This window comes from Ascaphus truei, chromosome 1 (assembly GCF_040206685.1).
Source record: "Ascaphus truei isolate aAscTru1 chromosome 1, aAscTru1.hap1, whole genome shotgun sequence".
NCBI classification, from domain to species: domain Eukaryota; kingdom Metazoa; phylum Chordata; class Amphibia; order Anura; family Ascaphidae; genus Ascaphus; species Ascaphus truei.
This window is the reverse complement of record NC_134483.1, coordinates 12501-31369: the sequence shown is the minus strand read 5'-3', so window position 1 is coordinate 31369 and position 18869 is coordinate 12501. Positions and strand designations below refer to the sequence as shown.

Below are 18869 nucleotides of genomic sequence, written 5' to 3'. Positions count from 1 at the left end.
AAATGAGTGGGCCCTTTTTACTTAGCAGTGCTACCAAGCTGCTTACTGAGCATGCTCAGAGATACCTGAGCTGGCTGTAGGACTGGCCCATGTGACCTGGCAGGTTCTGATAGGAGGAAGATAATTCCTTGCCAATGGGATGAGGCTAATGTATCCCTTCACAGGCCCTTGTCCTTAAAAAGGCCTGTACCCCTCATTCCTTTGTGATTCCTGTGTTATTGCTGTTGCTGTTACCTGATTTCTTCAAGCGGATAAGACCTAAGTACAGCGGCTACGATTCCAGAACGCAAGGGGTTAAAAACATCGCAACAAGGAAACTTGCCCTGCTTCAGGATTTCGTTAGCCCTGGGGATTCCAGCAAATCCCAGAGAACCAGAAAAGACTTTGCACATTCACAGAAGGATTGGACTGGCTATTTATTTGGCAATTTGCAAAAGGACTAAATTTTAAAGGACAATCTTCTGGTGCTTTGCACCTTTCTGGACATTATCCTCTGTTTCTCTACCCGTGAGTGTAATTATTAAGTTATTCTGCAGTTGTCGTGTGTTTGCCTATCAAGGGAATAAATCTCAGTTTATTTTGCTCAACCTGTTCTGCTCAATCAGGATCCACGAAATATAAATGTGTTATTAAGCGCGTCTCCCGTGACAAGCGTTTAAAACTGGTGACAGCTGGTGGGATACTGATTGAGCCTATATTGCAGTGTTCTGTAATATAGTGAGGACCTTGTAGATTGCAAGCTCCTCAGACAAGTGGCAACTCACACACTTCCAAGGAAGCACGAGATAATTCACTGGTCTCTGGACCCATAACCCGGTGGCACCATGAGTCTGCGCTCAGGGAGGTTCCGTTCCTGGGACAGAGAGCAAGTTGTGGAGAGATGTGCGGGATATGGCTTAACGACAGACGGTCGTTCCAAGAGTCAGCTGGAGGAGGATTTAGAAGAATATGAGGGCAGAGCGACCCAATTAGCTGCACTTGCAGCGGATGGTACCCAGCCTGGAGTTGAGGCGGTCCCTCCAACTTTGGAGCTGCAAGGACAGGGGGAGGGTGATGCTGACCACCCGGTCGTGGGTGGCTTGGTGCCAGGGAGTGCGGAGGGGTTCGCGGCTGCGGCCGACGGACTGACAGCCACTGGACTCAGCGCACTGCTCGCCACCTGGGGAGAGGGAATCAGCTACGAGCAGCGGTTAAAGCTCCTCACGGTAGCACTTGGAAAAGGTTCCCAATCCCACCTTGTAAACGGGGAACAAGAGCTTTCCCGGCCAGATCACCACAGTTTTAGCAAGTTCATTGATGGCACGGATGACCTGGACTCATTTCTAAATGATTTTGAGAATCAGTGCGGCCGGTTCCGAATACCAAGGAGGGACTGGGTGGTCAAACTACGACCACTATTATCCGGCAAAGCCAAAAGAACGGTGCAGGAGCTTCCCGGTGTGGATGCAGATGACTATGGGCATGTGAAGCGCAAGCTGCTGGTCCAGTATGCCCTGACGCCTGAGGGGTATAGGAGCAAGTTCCGGACGAGGGATATAAAACCCGGGGAATCACTTGCGGACTATGCCAACGGAATGGTCAGGCATGGAACCCAGTGGGTCACAGGGTATGGGGCTACCAAATACCATACCTTACTGGACCTGATGTTCCAGGAGCAGCTGATGCAGCGGTTCCCCCCCACTTTGCGGGCTTGGATCTATGACCGCAAACCTAAGACCTGTGAGGACGCTGCCCGGATGGCCGACGAGTATGTGGCCAGCAGGATTGCTTTGGATGAGCCAGCAGTTCCCCAAGGAGGGGCCCGAGCAGCCCCGGGAACTAAAGCTACCCCTCAATGGACACTGAAAGCTGCAGCAGCAAGCAAAGCGCCAAAGGCTGCAGAATTCAAACATGAGAGGCGGTGTTTTACCTGCAACAAGGTCGGGCACCTTAGACCTGATTGTCCGGACCGGGACCGGTCCATAGGACCCCATCAGGGGCACCGCTCCCAAGCAGCAAAACCAGTTGCCCGTGTGCGACTGGCACCATTGGAGGGGACCAGCGCAGCCGTGACGCCAGCCGACAGAGGGATGACCACGGAGGCACCAACCCTTGCCAACTCAGGACCTGCAGTGGAGAGCGGAGGGCATCAGGTTGCACCAATCGGGTTGCAACGCAACGATGCCAGGCAGAAGCATCTGCGGAGGGTGACCATCGGAGACCGGCAAGCAGACGGGTTGCTGGACTCCGGTGCCACCGTGACTCTGGTGCGCCCTGATATGGTGCGGCCAGAGGATTTGCTCCCGGGCACCGGGATGCAAGTGACCATGCCAGACGGAGGACCGCGGTCACTCCAAGTTGCCCGGGTCTTTTTGGACTGGGGGGCGGGTTGTGGCATGAGGGAGGTGGGGGTATTGCCCGGATTGGATGCTGAGGTGCTCCTTGGCAACGATCTGGGGCACGTTACCTGTGTTTTTACTGCGGAGCTGACACCTGCTGCACCGGTTGCAGCGATTACTAGGAGCCAGGCAGCAAAGATCACAGCAGCAGCCCCTGTCCCCCTGCATTTGGGACCTACAGTTCCAGCAGTCTCTGAGGAGACCAGACAGGTAAGCCAGACTCAGTCCGCTTCTGACACTGACTTACTGTACCCTGTCTCTGTTCCCTGTCCCCCTGACTCAGATATGACCGGGGGGTGGCCAGAATTAGGCACTCAGTTCAGGGAAGCGGTGCAATCTGATCCCACCTTGGAGGGCGTGAGACTTCGGGTGTCCGAGTCTAAGCCAAGTGAGGGATCTGATTACTACTTGTGGCACCGCGGGCTTCTGTATAGAGAGCAAGGGGCTACAGGGTTAGATAAGGTTTGGACTGGCAAGCGACAGTTAGTGGTACCCACGGGGTATAGGCAACAGTTATTACAGGTTGCCCACTCCATCCCACTTGCGGGACATTAGGGGGTCACACGCACGAGAGCCCGGCTCTTGCGGGGGCCTCCAGCGAGGTGGCAGATTTCTGCCGCTCCTGTGATGCCTGCCAGCGAGTGGGTAAGGCGGGTGATCGTGTGAAGGCACCCCTGAGACCACTACCGGTGATAGGGGAACCCTTTCAGCGGGTAGCAATGGACCTTGTGGGGCCCCTTATGATTCCTAGCTGGACAGGGAAGCGCTACATCCTCACGGTGGTGGATTTTGCCACCCGGTACCCTGAGGCTGTAGCGCTGGCTACTATAGATGCTAAGTCTTTGCTCACCATTTTGCTAGGGTAGGTTTCCCTAGCGAGGTCCTAACCGATCAGGGGTCGCAGTTCATGAGTGAATTGCTACAGTGTCTCTGGGATGCATGCAGGGTGAAGCACCAGCGCACGACCCCTTACCACCCCCAAACAAACGGATTATGTGAGAGGTTTAACGGGACCCTGAAGCAGATGCTTCGGACCTTTATAGAGGCGGAGGGGAAAGACTGGGAGATTCACCTGCAGCACTTGCTGTTTGCCTACCGAGAGGTACCGCAAGAATCTACAGGCTTCTCCCCCTTCGAGCTACTATATGGCCGCAGGGTACGTGGACCTCTGGACCTCTTCCGTGAGGGATGGGAAGGGGAAGCTACTGCTACTGATGCTTCAGTGATCCAGTATGTAGTAGATCTCCGAGACCGGTTAGAGATGCTCATGGGGTTGGCACAGGACAACCTTAGGGCTGCTCAGACCAAGCAGAAGACATGGTATGACCAGAATGCCCATAGCAGGGAGTTCATCCCAGGACAGCAGGTACTTGTTCTGAAACCCACTCGGGAGAACAAATTAATGGCTACCTGGTTGCGACCGTATCCGGTACTGCGAAAGATGAACGAGTGCAACTATGTTGTACAGGTAGATGCTGAGACAGGGAGGACCAAAGTCTATCACATCAATATGCTCAAGGAGTACATAGCACCGAATGTGGCATCGGTGCTGGCCATTTGCAGCCCACCGATGGGGGATCCGGTGAGCAATGCTCTGCCTGATCTCCTGGGGGAGGCTAGGCAGGTTGGCACCATAGAGCAGGGGGAGATAGGGGCTCAGCTGAGTGTCAGGCAGAGGGCAGATGCCAGGGCTATGCTAGAGCAGTATAGGGCTCTGTTCACTGACAAGCCAGGGAGGACACACATCACTGAGCACCCAGTGCTGACAGGGGATCTGAGACCTCTGCATAAGCACGCTTATAGAGTGTCAGCAGAGGTGAAGGGCAGTATAGAGAGGGAGGTGGAGGAGATGCTGGCCCTAGGGGTAATTGTACCATCCCAGAGCCCTTGGGCTTGTCCGGTAGTCCTAGTGCCTAAGAAGGATGGGACCACCCGGTTCTGTGTGGACTACCGGCAGCTCAATGCAGGGACGGCTTCAGATGCCTACCCCATGCCCTGCATGGATGAGTTGCTGGATGAACTCGCGGGGGCAAGGTATCTGACCACTATGGATCTCAGTAAAGGGTACTGGCAGATCCCTTTGACCCAGGAGGCTAGGGAGAAGTCGGCGTTCATCACCCCAAGTGGCCTCTATGAGTTCTTAGTGATGCCATTTGGGATGAAGAATGCACCGGCTACCTTCCAATGCCTGGTCAATCGTTTGCTAGAGGGCATGCAAAGGTTTGCAAGGGCTTATCTGGATGATATTGCTGTGTTCAGTAACTTCTGGGAATCACACTTAATTCATGTAGCTGCGGTGCTTGCCAGGATTAGGGAGGCAGGTCTCACCTTAAAACCCACCAAGTGCTTAGTAGGGATGGCTGAAGTCTTATACCTAGGGCATAGGGTGGGTGGAGGGCACCTCAAGCCAGAACCAGCTAAGGTAGAGGCAGTAGTGCAGTGGCCCACTCCCAAAACCAAGAAGCAGGTCATGGCGTTTTTAGGCACTGCAGGCTACTACAGGAAGTTTGTTCCCCAGTATAGTGCCATTGCCAAACCCCTGACTGACTTGACCCAGAAGCGACAGTCTGCGCTGGTAGTCTGGTCCCCTGCCTGTGAAGATGCATTTCAGGCTTTGAAGACTGCCCTAGCCAGCGCTCCTATACTGGCTGCTGCAGATTATTCCAAAAAGTTTCTGGTGCAGACTGATGCCTCAGACTTCGGTATTGGGGCGGTGCTCAGCCAGGTGGGGGACGGGGGTAGTGAGCATCCCGTGGTTTACCTGAGCCGCAAGTTGCTGCCCAGAGAAGTGGCCTATGCCACTATTGAGAAGTAGTGTCTGGCCATAGTATGGGCTCTCAAGAAGTTACAGCCTTATCTCTATGGCAGACACTTCACTGTTATCACTGACCATAACCCCCTAAGTTGGTTGCAGAGGGTGTCGGGAGAGAATGCCAAGCTCTTGCGCTGGAGCCTGGCCCTGCAAGAATGTGACTTCACCATTCAGCACAAGAAAGGCAGTGAGCATGGGAACGCTGATGGCCTCTCCCGGCAAGACAATCCCCAAGACCTAATGACTTCAAAAACCCTCAGGTCAGCCAACCACCAGAGGAGGTGGCCAGGGCAAACCTTGGGCTTTGAGTGGGGGAGATGTGGCGAAAATGGGGGTAATCAGCGCATTAATAAAAGCAGTGGGCTCAGCTGGTTACCCCTATTTCGCGTTGGGGATGAAGGGGTTAATTCTATATGCATGGCTGTCCCCATTTTGCAGGCTAATCTCTACCTGCAGTGAAGTGCCTTTCTGTTGCTGTTTTAAAATGTACAGGCCGGATGCTATTTTTTTGTCTGCCTGCCTTTGTAAGGCAGTAAGGACCAAATGTTATGCATACAGGAGCCCCCTGTTGGGATGAAAGATCCCAGATTCGTAAAGTGTCACTTAATCAGGATGTTTATGAGTAGCAGGTCCTGTTACTCCTCCTGGATATTTCACACCTCGGGACCCAAACTCCAGACATGGCGTCCCCAGAAATGAGTGGGCCCTTTTTACTTAGCAGTGCTACCAAGCTGCTTACTGAGCATGCTCAGAGATACCTGAGCTGGCTGTAGGACTGGCCCATGTGACCTGGCAGGTTCTGATAGGAGGAAGATAATTCCTTGCCAATGGGATGAGGCTAATGTATCCCTTCACAGGCCCTTGTCCTTAAAAAGGCCTGTACCCCTCATTCCTGTGTGATCCCTGTGTTATTGCTGTTGCTGTTACCTGATTTCTTCAAGCGGATAAGACCTAAGTACAGCGGCTACGATTCCAGAACGCAAGGGGTTAAAAACATCGCAACAAGGATACTTGCCCTGCTTCAGGATTTCGTTAGCCCTGGGGATTCCAGCAAATCCCAGAGAACCAGAAAAGACTTTGCACATTCACAGAAGGATTGGACTGGCTATTTATTTGGCAAATTGCAAAAGGACTAAATTTTAAAAGACAATCTTCTGGTGCTTTGCCCCTTTCTGGACATTATCCTCTGTTTCTCTACCCGTGAGTGTAATTATTAAGTTATTCTGCAGTTGTCGTGTGTTTGCCTATCAAGGGAATAAATCTCAGTTTATTTTGCTCAACCTGTTCTGCTCAATCAGGACCCACGAAATATAAATGTGTTATTAAGCGCGTCTCCCGTGACACCTGAGACCCAGGGAACACACCCCATACCAGAGGGACCTGAGGTCCGGGGAACGTACCCCACACCAGAGGGACCTGAGACCCAGGGAACACACCCCATACCAGAGGGACCTGAGGCCCGGGGAACGCACCCCATACCAGAGGGACCTGAGGCCCGGGGAACGCACCCTGTACCAGAGGGACCTGAGACCCAGGGAACACACCCCATCCCAGAGGGACCTGAGGCCCGGGGAACGCACCCCATACCAGAGGGACCTGAGGCCCGGGGAACGCACCCCATACCAGAGGGACCTGAGGCCCAGGGAACGCACCCCGTACCAGAAATGTACTGTGGGTTCTTGCGTACTCAAGTACTCTAATATCCCACATCTGAATGTCAAGGGACGGAGATCCATTCCCCTCATTCCTAAATGTGCCCTTAAGCACTCAAGTCAGAGATGCTGAATCCCCAATCCTTATGTGTCCTAAGCAGGACCCCCCTACGCTTCCCCCCCTGATGGCGTCTTTCTGATTAGCTGATCTGTCCCTTCTCTCAGTGACCCACCTTCCTCTTTCCCATTGGCTGATTCTGTGCTTGTGTTTCTCTCCCTTTCTCTCTCTCATTGGCTGGTTCCACTCAGGTGGTCCTGATTAACGCGGTGAAAGACGTGGCTAAGGCGCTGGGGGATCTGATCAGCGCCACGAAGGCAGCAGCCGGGAAGTCCAGCGATGACCCGTCTGTGTATCAGCTGAAGAACTCAGCCAAGGTACGGAGTGCGGGGAAGAGTGAGACGTGGCATGTGTAGGATTTCATTGGCAGCGGGACAGCAGTGGGGTTTCATGGTGGGTGGGGGACTAAGGTGGGGAGTGTGATGGGCAGCGGGGTGATGTGGGGAATGTGATGGGCAGCGGGGTGACAGGGTGGGGATGGTATAAGGTGGGTGTGTGATGGGCAGCGGGGTGACGTGATGGTGGAGTGTGTGATGGGCAGCGGGGTGACGTGGGGAGTGTGATGGGCAGTGGGGTGACAGGGTGGGGATGGTGTAAGGTGGGTGTGTGATGGGCAGCGGGGTGACAGGGTGGGGATGGTTAAGGTGGGTGTGTGATGGGCAGCGGGGTGACGTGATGGTGTAGTCTGTGATGGGCAGCAGGGTGACGTGGGGAGTGTGATGGGCAGCGGGGTGACGTGGGGAGTGTGATGGGCAGCGGGGTAACGTGGGGAGTGTGATGGGCAGTGGGGTGACAGGGTGGGGATGGTGTAAGGTGGGTGTGTGATGGGCAGCGGATTGACGTGATGGTGGAGTCTGTGATGGGCAGCGGGGTGACGTGGGGAGTGTGATGGGCAGCGGGGTGACGTGGGGAGTGTGATGGGCAGTGGGGTGACAGGGTGGGGATGGTGTAAGGTGGGTGTGTGATGGGCAGCGGGGTGACAGGGTGGGGAGTGTGATGGGCAGCGGGGTGACAGGGTGGGGAGTGTGATGGGCAGTGGGGTGACAGGGTGGGGGGTGTAAGGTGGGTGTGTGATGGGAAGCAGGGTTATGTGATGAGTGTGATGGGCAGTGGGGTTTGTGATGGGCAGTGGGGTAACATGGTGGGGTGTGTTTGGGAGCAGGGTGACATTGGGGGATTATGTGGGAGGGGGGATGACGTGGGGAGTATGATGGGCAGTGGGGTGACTTAATAGTGGGGTTTAAGGTGGGCTGTGTGATGGGCAGCAGGGTGATGTGGAATGGGTGGTGACGATGGGCAGTGGGGTACTTTGGGGGGGTGTAAGGTGGGGAGTGTGATGGGCAGTGGGGTACATGTGTAGGATTTAATTGGCAGTGGGGTTTCATGGTGGGTGGGAGGCTAAGGTGGGGAGTGTGATGGGCAGCGGGGTGACGTGGTGGGAGTGTGATGGGCAGCGGGTGACGTGGTGGGGAGTGTGATGGGCAGCGGGTGACGTGGTGGTGAGTGTGATGGGCAGCGGGGTGACGTGGTGGGGAGTGTGATGGGCAGCGGAGTGACGTGGTGGGGGTGTGATGGGCAGCGGGTGACGTGGTGGGGGTGTTTTGGGCAGCGGGGTGACGTGGTGGGAGTGTGATGGGCAGCGGGGTGACGTGGTGGAAGTGTGATGGGCAGCGGGTGACGTGGTGGGGAGTGTGATGGGCAGCGGGGTGATGTGGTGGAGGGGTGTGATGGGCAGCGGGTGACGTGGTGGAGGGGTGTAAGGTGGGGAGTGTGATGGGCAGCGGGGTGACGTGGTGGGGGTGTGATGGGCAGCGGGTGACGTGGTGGGGAGTGTGATGGGCAGCGGGTGACGTGGTGGGGAGTGTGATGGGCAGTGGGGTGACGTGGTGGGAGTGTGATGGGCAGTGGGGTGACGTGGTGGGAGTGTGATGGGCAGTGGGGTGACGTGGTGGGAGTGTGATGGGCAGTGGGGTGACGTGGTGGGAGTGTGATGGGCAGCGGGGTGACGTGGTGGGGAGTGTGATGGGCAGCGGGGTGACGTGGTGGGGAATGTGATGGGCAGCGGGTGACGTGGTGGGGAGTGTGATGGGCAGCGGGTGACGTGGTGGAGGGGTGTAAGGTGGGGAGTGTGATGGGCAGCGGGGTGACGTGGTGGGGGTGTGATGGGCAGTGGGGTGACGTGGTGGGGAGTGTGATGGGCAGCGGGTGACGTGGTGGGGAGTGTGATGGGCAGCGGGTGACGTGGTGGGGAGTGTGATGGGCAGCGGGTGACGTGGTGGGAGTGTGATGGGCAGCGGGGTGACGTGGTGGGGAGTGTGATGGGCAGCGGGTGACGTGGTGGGGAGTGTGATGGGCAGCGGGTGACGTGGTGGGAGTGTGATGGGCAGCGGGTGACGTGGTGGGGAGTGTGATGGGCAGCGGGTGACGTGGTGGAGGGGTGTAAGGTGGGGAGTGTGATGGGCAGCAGGGTGACGTGGTGGAGGGGTGTAAGGTGGGGAGTGTGATGGGCAGCAGGGTGACGTGGTGGAGGGGTGTAAGGTGGGGAGTGTGATGGGCAGCGGGGTGACGTGGTGGGGAGTGTGAGGGGCAGCGGGTGACGTGGTGGGGGGTGTGATGGGCAGCGGGTGACGTGGTGGGGAGTGTGATGGGCAGCGGGGTGACGTGGTGGGGAGTGTGATGGGCAGTGGGGTGACGTGGTGGAAGTGTGATGGGCAGCGTGGTGACGTGGTGGGGAGTGTGATGGGCAGCGGGGTGACGTGGTGGGGAGTGTGATGGGCAGCGGGGTGACGTGGTGGGGAGTGTGATGGGCAGTGGGGTGACGTGGTGGGAGTGTGATGGGCAGCGGGTGACGTGGTGGAGGTGTGATGGGCAGCGGGTGACGTGGTGGTGAGTGTGATGGGCAGCGGGGTGACGTGGTGGGGGGTGTGATGGGCAGCGGGGTGACGTGGTGGGAGTGTGATGGGCAGCGGAGTGACGTGGTGGGGAGTGTGATGGGCAGCGGGGTGACGTGGTGGGGGGTGTGATGGGCAGCGGGGTGACGTGGTGGGAGTGTGATGGGCAGCGGGTGACGTGGTGGGAGTGTGATGGGCAGCGGGGTGACGTGGTGGGGAGTGTGATGGGCAGCGTGGTGACGTGGTGGGGAGTGTGATGGGCAGCGGGGTGACGTGGTGGGGGGTGTGATGGGCAGCGGGGTGACGTGGTGGGAGTGTGATGGGCAGCGGAGTGACGTGGTGGGGAGTGTGATGGGCAGCGGGGTGACGTGGTGGGAGTGTGATGGGCAGCGGGGTGACGTGGTGGGGAGTGTGATGGGCAGCGTGGTGACGTGGTGGGAGTGTGATGGGCAGCGGGGTGACGTGGTGGGAGTGTGATGGGCAGCGGGGTGACGTGGTGGGGAGTGTGATGGGCAGCGGGGTGACGTGGTGGGGTGTGTGATGGGCAGTGGGGTGACGTGGTGGGAGTGTGATGGGCAGCGTGGTGACGTGGTGGGGAGTGTGATGGGCAGCGTGGTGACGTGGTGGGGAGTGTGATGGGCAGCGGGGTGACGTGGTGGAAGTGTGATGGGCAGCGGGGTGACGTGGTGGAGGTGTTTTGGGCAGCGGGGTGACGTGGTGGGGAGTGTGATGGGCAGCGGGGTGACGTGGTGGGGAGTGTGATGGGCAGCGGGGTGACGTGGTGGGAGTGTGATGGGCAGCGGGGTGACGTGGTGGGAGTGTGATGGGCAGCGGGGTGACGTGGTGGGAGTGTGATGGGCAGCGGGGTGACGTGGTGGGGAGTGTGATGGGCAGCGTGGTGACGTGGTGGGGAGTGTGATGGGCAGCGGGGTGACGTGGTGGGAGTGTGATGGGCAGCGGGGTGACGTGGTGGGGAGTGTGATGGGCAGCGGGGTGACGTGGTGGGAGTGTGATGGGCAGCGGGGTGACGTGGTGGGGAGTGTGATGGGCAGCGGGGTGACGTGGTGGAAGTGTGATGGGCAGCGGGGTGACGTGGTGGGGGGTGTGATGGGCAGCGGGGTGACGTGGTGGGAGTGTGATGGGCAGCGGAGTGACGTGGTGGGGAGTGTGATGGGCAGCGGGGTGACGTGGTGGGAGTGTGATGGGCAGCGGGGTGACGTGGTGGGGAGTGTGATGGGCAGCGTGGTGACGTGGTGGGGAGTGTGATGGGCAGCGGGGTGACGTGGTGGGAGTGTGATGGGCAGCGGGGTGACGTGGTGGGGAGTGTGATGGGCAGCGGGGTGACGTGGTGGGGAGTGTGATGGGCAGCGGGGTGACGTGGTGGGAGTGTGATGGGCAGCGGGGTGACGTGGTGGGGAGTGTGATGGGCAGCGGGGTGACGTGGTGGGAGTGTGATGGGCAGCGGGGTGACGTGGTGGGGAGTGTGATGGGCAGCGGGGTGACGTGGTGGGAGTGTGATGGGCAGCGGGGTGACGTGGTGGGGAGTGTGATGGGCAGCGGGGTGACGTGGTGGGGTGTGTGATGGGCAGTGGGGTGACGTGGTGGGAGTGTGATGGGCAGCGTGGTGACGTGGTGGGGAGTGTGATGGGCAGCGTGGTGACGTGGTGGGGAGTGTGATGGGCAGCGGGGTGACGTGGTGGAAGTGTGATGGGCAGCGGGGTGACGTGGTGGAGGTGTTTTGGGCAGCGGGGTGACGTGGTGGGGAGTGTGATGGGCAGCGGGGTGACGTGGTGGGAGTGTGATGGGCAGCGGGGTGACGTGGTGGGAGTGTGATGGGCAGCGGGGTGACGTGGTGGGAGTGTGATGGGCAGCGGGGTGACGTGGTGGGGAGTGTGATGGGCAGCGTGGTGACGTGGTGGGGAGTGTGATGGGCAGCGGGGTGACGTGGTGGGAGTGTGATGGGCAGCGGGGTGACGTGGTGGGGAGTGTGATGGGCAGCGGGGTGACGTGGTGGGGAGTGTGATGGGCAGCGGGGTGACGTGGTGGGGAGTGTGATGGGCAGCGGGGTGACGTGGTGGGGAGTGTGATGGGCAGCGGGGTGACGTGGTGGGAGTGTGATGGGCAGCGGGGTGACGTGGTGGGGAGTGTGATGGGCAGCGGGGTGACGTGGTGGAAGTGTGATGGGCAGCGGGGTGACGTGGTGGAGGTGTTTTGGGCAGCGGGGTGACGTGTTGGGGAGTGTGATGGGCAGCGGGGTGACGTGGTGGGAGTGTGATGGGCAGCGGGTGACGTGGTGGAGGTGTGATGGGCAGCGGGGTGACGTGGTGGGGAGTGTGATGGGCAGTGGGGTGACGTGGTGGAAGTGTGATGGGCAGCGGGGTGACGTGGTGGGGAGTGTGATGGGCAGTGGGGTGACGTGGTGGGGAGTGTGATGGGCAGCGGGGTGACGTGGTGGGGAGTGTGATGGGCAGCGGGGTGACGTGGTGGGGAGTGTGATGGGCAGCGGGTGACGTGGTGGGAGTGTGATGGGCAGCGGGTGACGTGGTGGGGAGTGTGATGGGCAGTGGGGTGACGTGGTGGGGAGTGTGATGGGCAGCGGGGTGACGTGGTGGGGAGTGTGATGGGCAGCGGGGTAACGTGGTGGGGAGTGTGATGGGCAGCGGGGTGACGTGGTGGAAGTGTGATGGGCAGCGGGGTGACGTGGTGGGAGTGTGATGGGCAGCGGGTGACGTGGTGGGGAGTGTGATGGGCAGCGGGTGACGTGGTGGGGAGTGTGATGGGCAGCGGGTGACGTGGTGGTGAGTGTGATGGGCAGCGGGGTGACGTGGTGGGGAGTGTGATGGGCAGTGGGGTGACGTGGTGGGGAGTGTGATGGGCAGCGGGTGACGTGGTGGGGAGTGTGATGGGCAGCGGGGTGACGTGGTGGAGGGGTGTAAGGTGGGGAGTGTGATGGGCAGCGGGGTGACGTGGTGGGGGTGTGATGGGCAGCGGGGTGACGTGGTGGGGAGTGTGATGGGCAGCGGGTGACGTGGTGATGGGGTGTAAGGTGGGGAGTGTGATGGGCAGCGGGGTGACGTGGTGGAGGGGTGTAAGGTGGGGAGTGTGATGGGCAGCGGGGTGACGTGGTGGGGAGTGTGATGGGCAGCGGGTGACGTGGTGGAGGGGGTAAGGTGGGGAGTGTGATGGGCAGCGGGGTGACGTGGTGGGGGTGTGATGGGCAGCGGGGTGACGTGGTGGGGGTGTGCAAGGTGGGGAGGTTAAGGGGTGACGTGGTTGGGGTGGGTGGTAGAGTAGGGGTCACATGAAGTGACTGCTTAGGGGAACCTTTCAGCGGTGTCGGGCCGGGCATGTGCTGGGGCAGAGTAACACGCTGACCCTGTGTCCCCAGGTCATGGTGACCAATGTAACGTCACTGCTGAAAACCGTGAAAGCCGTGGAGGACGAAGCCACAAAGGGGACACGAGCTCTGGAAGCCACGATAGAACACATCCGTCAGGAGCTGGCGGTAAGACAGGCGGAGAGGGGAGCCTCATGCACCCCCACCTCGTACTCACCCCTCTCACGGCCCCCCAACCCGTGCTCACCCCTCTCACGGCCCCCCAACCCGTGCTCACCCCTCTCACGGCCCCCCACCCCGTGCTCGCCCCTCTCACGGCCCCCCACCCCGTGCTCACCCTTCTCACGGCCCCCCACCCCGTGCTCGCCCCTCTCACGGCCCCCCACCCCTCTCACGGCCCCCCACCCCGTGCTCACCCCTCTCACGGCCCCCCACCCCGTGCTCACCCCTCTCACGGCCCCCCACCCCATGCTCGCCCTTCTCACGGCCCCCCACCCCGTGCTCATCCCTCTCACGGCCCCCCACCCCATGCTCGCCCCCCACCTCATGCTCACCCCTCTCACGGCCCCCCACCCCGTGCTCACCCCTCTCACGGCCCCCCACCCCGTGCTCGCCCCCCGCCCCGTGCTCGCCCTTCTCACTGCGTATTTGACATCTCGCCCTCTGCAGGTTTTCTCTTCTCCGCACCCCCCACCCAAAACCTCCACACCTGAGGACTTTATCCGCACGACCAAAGGCATCACCATGGCAACCGCCAAGGCCGTGGCTGCAGGGAACTCGTGTCGGCAGGAAGACGTGATCGCTACGGCAAACCTGAGCCGCCGCGCTATCGCCGACATGCTGCGCTCGTGCAAGGTGAGGGGAGGGTGGGAGGGAGGGTTACCCGAGGGTTACCCTGCTGGGCATGGGCGCGGGGAAAGTGCAGTTGTGGGTGTGTCTGCTTCTACAGTTTGTGTGGGTGCTGGGAGCTCTCCCGTAGGGTGGGTGCAGTGGGTGCTGGGAGCTCTCCCGTAGGGTGGGTGCTGGGGGTTCTCCTGTAGGGTGGGTGCAGTGGGTGCTGGGAGCTCTCCCGTAGGGTGGGTGCAGTGGGTGCTGGGAGCTCTCCCGTAGGGTGGGTGCAGTGGGTGCTGGGAGCTCTCCCGTAGGGTGGGTGCTGGGGGTTCTCCTGTAGGTTGGGTGCAGTGGGTGCTGGGAGCTCTCCTGTAGGGTGGGTGCTGGGGGTTCTCCCGTAGGGTGGGTGCAGTGGGTGCTGGGGGTTCTCCCGTAGGGTGGGTGCAGTGGGTGCTGGGAGCTCTCCTGTAGGGTGGGTGCAGTGGGTGCTGGGAGCTCTCCTGTAGGGTGGGTGCAGTGGGTGCTGGGGGTTCTCCTGTAGGGTGGGTGCAGTGGGTGCTGGGAGCTCTCCTGTAGGTTGGGTGCAGAGGGTGCTGGGAGTTCTCCTGTAGGGTGGGTGCTGGGAGCTCTCCTGTAGGGTGGGTGCAGTGGGTGCTGGGAGTTCTCCTGTAGGTTGGGTGCAGTGGGTGCTGGGAGCTCTCCTGTAGGTTGGGTGCAGTGGGTGCTGGAGCTCTCCTGTAGGGTGGGTGCAGTGGGTGCTGGGAGCTCTCCTGTAGGGTGGGTGCAGTGGGTGCTGGGAGCTCTCCTGTAGGGTGGGTGCTGGGAGCTCTCCTGTAGGTTGGGTGCAGAGGGTGCTGGGAGCTCTCCTGTAGGGTGGGTGCAGTGGGTGCTGGGAGCTCTCCTGTAGGTTGGGTGCTGGGAGCTCTCCTGTAGGGTGGGTGCTGGGAGCTCTCCTGTAGGTTGGGTGCAGAGGGTGCTGGGAGTTCTCCTGTAGGGTGGGTGCAGTGGGTGCTGGGAGCTCTCCTGTAGGTTGGGTGCTGGGAGCTCTCCTGTAGGTTGGGTGCAGTGGGTGCTGGGAGCTCTCCTGTAGGTTGGGTGCAGTGGGTGCTGGGAGTTCTCCTGTAGGTTGGGTGCTGGGAGCTTTCCTGTAGGTTGGGTGCTGGGAGCTCTCCTGTAGGTTGGGTGCAGTGGGTGCTGGGAGCTCTCCTGTAGGGTGGGTGCAGTGGGTGCTGGGAGCTCTCCTGTAGGTTGGGTGCTGGGAGCTCTCCTGTAGGGTGGGTGCTGGGAGCTCTCCTGTAGGTTGGGTGCAGTGGGTGCTGGGAGCTCTCCTGTAGGGTGGGTGCAGTGGGTGCTGGGAGCTCTCCTGTAGGTTGGGTGCTGGGAGCTCTCCTGTAGGGTGGGTGCTGGGAGCTCTCCTGTAGGTTGGGTGCTGGGAGCTCTCCTGTAGGGTGGGTGCAGTGGGTGCTGGGAGCTCTCCTGTAGGGTGGGTGCTGGGAGCTCTCCTGTAGGTTGGGTGCTGGGAGCTCTCCTGTAGGGTGGGTGCAGTGGGTGCTGGGAGCTCTCCTGTAGGTTGGGTGCAGTGGGAGCTCTCCTGTAGGTTGGGTGCAGTGGGTGCTGGGAGCTCTCCTGTAGGGTGGGTGCTGGGAGCTCTCCTGTAGGTTGGGTGCAGTGGGTGCTGGGAGCTCTCCTGTAGGGTGGGTGCTGGGAGCTCTCCTGTAGGTTGGGTGCAGTGGCAGCTGGGAGCTCTCCTGTAGGGTGGGTGCTGGGAGCTCTCCTGTAGGTTGGGTGCAGTGGGAACTCTCCTGTAGGTTGGGTGCAGTGGGTGCTGGGAGCTCTCCTGTAGGTTGGGTGCAGTGGGAGCTCTCCTGTAGGTTGGGTGCTGGGAGCTCTCCTGTAGGTTGGGTGCAGTGGGTGCTGGGAGCTCTCCTGTAGGTTGGGTGCTGGGAGCTCTCCTGTAGGTTGGGTGCTGGGAGCTCTCCTGTAGGTTGGGTGCAGTGGGTGCTGGGAGCTCTCCTGTAGGTTGGGTGCTGGGAGCTCTCCTGTAGGTTGGGTGCTGGGAGCTCTCCTGTAGGTTGGGTGCTGGGAGCTCTCCTGTAGGTTGGGTGCTGGGAGCTCTCCTGTAGGTTGGGTGCTGGGAGCTCTCCTGTAGGGTGGGTGCTGGGAGCTCTCCTGTAGGGTGGGTGCTGGGAGCTCTCCTGTAGGGTGGGTGCTGGGAGCTCTCCTGTAGGGTGGGTGCTGGGAGCTCTCCTGTAGGTTGGGTGCTGGGAGCTCTCCTGTAGGGTGGGTGCTGGGAGCTCTCCTGTAGGTTGGGTGCTGGGAGCTCTCCTGTAGGTTGGGTGCTGGGAGCTCTCCTGTAGGTTGGGTGCAGTGGGAGCTCTCCTGTAGGTTGGGTGCAGTGGGAGCTCTCCTGTAGGTTGGGTGCTGGGAGCTCTCCTGTAGGGTGGGTGCAGTGGGTGCTGGGAGCTCTCCTGTAGGTTGGGTGCTGGGAGCTCTCCTGTAGGGTGGGTGCTGGGAGCTCTCCTGTAGGTTGGGTGCTGGGAGCTCTCCTGTAGGGTGGGTGCAGTGGGTGCTGGGAGCTCTCCTGTAGGTTGGGTGCTGGGAGCTCTCCTGTAGGTTGGGTGCAGTGGGTGCTGGGAGCTCTCCTGTAGGTTGGGTGCTGGGAGCTCTCCTGTAGGTTGGGTGCAGTGGGAGCTCTCCTGTAGGTTGGGTGCTGGGAGCTCTCCTGTAGGGTGGGTGCTGGGAGCTCTCCTGTAGGTTGGGTGCTGGGAGCTCTCCTGTAGGTTGGGTGCAGTGGGAGCTCTCCTGTAGGTTGGGTGCTGGGAGCTCTCCTGTAGGTTGGGTGCAGTGGGAGCTCTCCTGTAGGTTGGGTGCTGGGAGCTCTCCTGTAGGTTGGGTGCAGTGGGTGCTGGGAGCTCTCCTGTAGGTTGGGTGCTGGGAGCTCTCCTGTAGGTTGGGTGCAGTGGGTGCTGGGAGCTCTCCTGTAGGTTGGGTGCTGGGAGCTCTCCTGTAGGTTGGGTGCTGGGAGCTCTCCTGTAGGTTGGGTGCTGGGAGCTCTCCTGTAGGTTGGGTGCAGTGGGAGCTCTCCTGTAGGTTGGGTGCTGGGAGCTCTCCTGTAGGTTGGGTGCAGTGGGAGCTCTCCTGTAGGTTGGGTGCAGTGGGTGCTGGGAGCTCTCCTGTAGGTTGGGTGCTGGGAGCTCTCCTGTAGGTTGGGTGCTGGGAGCTCTCCTGTAGGTTGGGTGCTGGGAGCTCTCCTGTAGGGTGGGTGCTGGGAGCTCTCCTGTAGGTTTGGTGCAGTGGGTGCTGGGAGCTCTCCTGTAGGGTGGGTGCTGGGAGCTCTCCTGTAGGTTGGGTGCAGTGGGAGCTCTCCTGTAGGTTGGGTGCAGTGGGTGCTGGGAGCTCTCCTGTAGGGTGGGTGCAGTGGGTGCTGGGAGCTTTCCTGTAGGTTGGGTGCTGGGAGCTCTCCTGTAGGGTGGGTGCAGTGGGAGCTCTCCTGTAGGTTGGGTGCAGTGGGTGCTGGGAGCTCTCCTGTAGGGTGGGTGCAGTGGGAGCTCTCCTGTAGGTTGGGTGCAGTGGGTGCTGGGAGCTCTCCTGAAGGGTGGGTGCAGTGGGAGCTCTCCTGTAGGTTGGGTGCAGTGGGTGCTGGGAGCTCTCCTGTAGGTTGGGTGCTGGGAGCTCTCCTGTAGGTTGGGTGCAGTGGGAGCTCTCCTGTAGGTTGGGTGCTGGGAGCTCTCCTGTAGGGTGGGTGCTGGGAGCTCTCCTGTAGGGTGTGTGCTGGGAGCTCTCCTGTAGGGTGGGTACAGTGGGAGCTCTCCCATAGAGTGGATGAGGAGCGCACATGACTATCACTGACTCCTCCCCACTATAGGAGGCTGCATATCACCCTGAAGTCAGCCCCGACGTGCGGATCCGTGCAACGCGATATGGCAATGAGTGTGCGACTGGCTACCTGCAGCTGCTGGACCATGTGCTGGTGGTGAGTGTGACACTGAGATGTGTCCTGTGCCTCTATGTGCCTCTGTTTTGCCCCACGCTCTCTGCCTGTCACCCAGCTGTCTCTGTCGCCCCCTCCCGCTCTCTGCCTCTGTAACCCCTTTTCCTCTCTCTCTTTGCCTGTCACCCCCCTCTCTCTTCGCCTCACTCCTCTCCCTGTTCTCTCCCGCTCACGTTTCTCTCTCTCCTGCTAATGTTTCTCTCTTTCGCTCGTGTCTCTCTCCTGCTAATGTTTCTCTCTTTCGCTCGTGTCTCTCTCTCCCGCTTGCGTTTCTCTCTCCCACTCGCGTCTCTCTCTCTCCCGCTCGTGTTTCTCTCTCCCGCTCGTGTCTCTCTCTCTCCCGCTCGCGTTTCTCTCTCTCTCCCGCGTCTCTCTCCCGCTCGCGTCTCTCACGCTCGCGTCTATCTCTCCCGCTCGCGTTTCTCTCTCCCGCTTGCGTCTCTCTCTCTCCCGCTCGTATCTCTCTCCCGCTCGCGTCTCTCTCTCTCCCACTCGCGTTTCTCTCTCCCACTCGCGTCTCTCTCGTTCCCGTTCGCGTCTCTCTCTCTCCCACTCGCGTCTCTCGCTCTCCCGCTCGCGTCTCTATCCCGCTCGCGTCTCTCTCTCTCCCGCTCGCGTCTCTCTCTCTCCCGCTCGCATCTCTCTCTCTCCCGCTCGCGTCTCTCTCTCTCCCGCTCGCGTCTCTCTCTCTCCCGCTCGCGTCTCTCTCTCTCCCGCTCGCGTCTCTCTCTCTCCCGCTCGCGTCTCTCTCTCTCCCGCTCGCGTCTCTCTCTCCCGCTCGCGTTTCTCTCTCTCCCGCTCTCGTTTCTCTTTTTCACTCGTGTTTTTCTCCCGCTCTCGTTTTTCTTTTTCGCTCGGG

At 60.3% G+C, this 18869-nt stretch overlaps 1 protein-coding gene across 1 annotated transcript in view; it reads left to right on the top strand.

Annotated features, from left to right (window-relative positions):
• Positions 1-18869, top strand: part of LOC142468757 (talin-1-like) — a gene marked incomplete at both ends in the record, with an annotated part of 229739 nt that overhangs the window by 199374 nt on the left and 11496 nt on the right. The window contains 4 exons of the mRNA XM_075575267.1: positions 7152-7277; positions 13240-13356; positions 13858-14043; positions 17885-17992. Coding sequence (XP_075431382.1) covers positions 7152-7277; positions 13240-13356; positions 13858-14043; positions 17885-17992 — 537 coding nt within the window. The remainder of the gene's footprint in view (positions 1-7151; positions 7278-13239; positions 13357-13857; positions 14044-17884; positions 17993-18869) is intronic.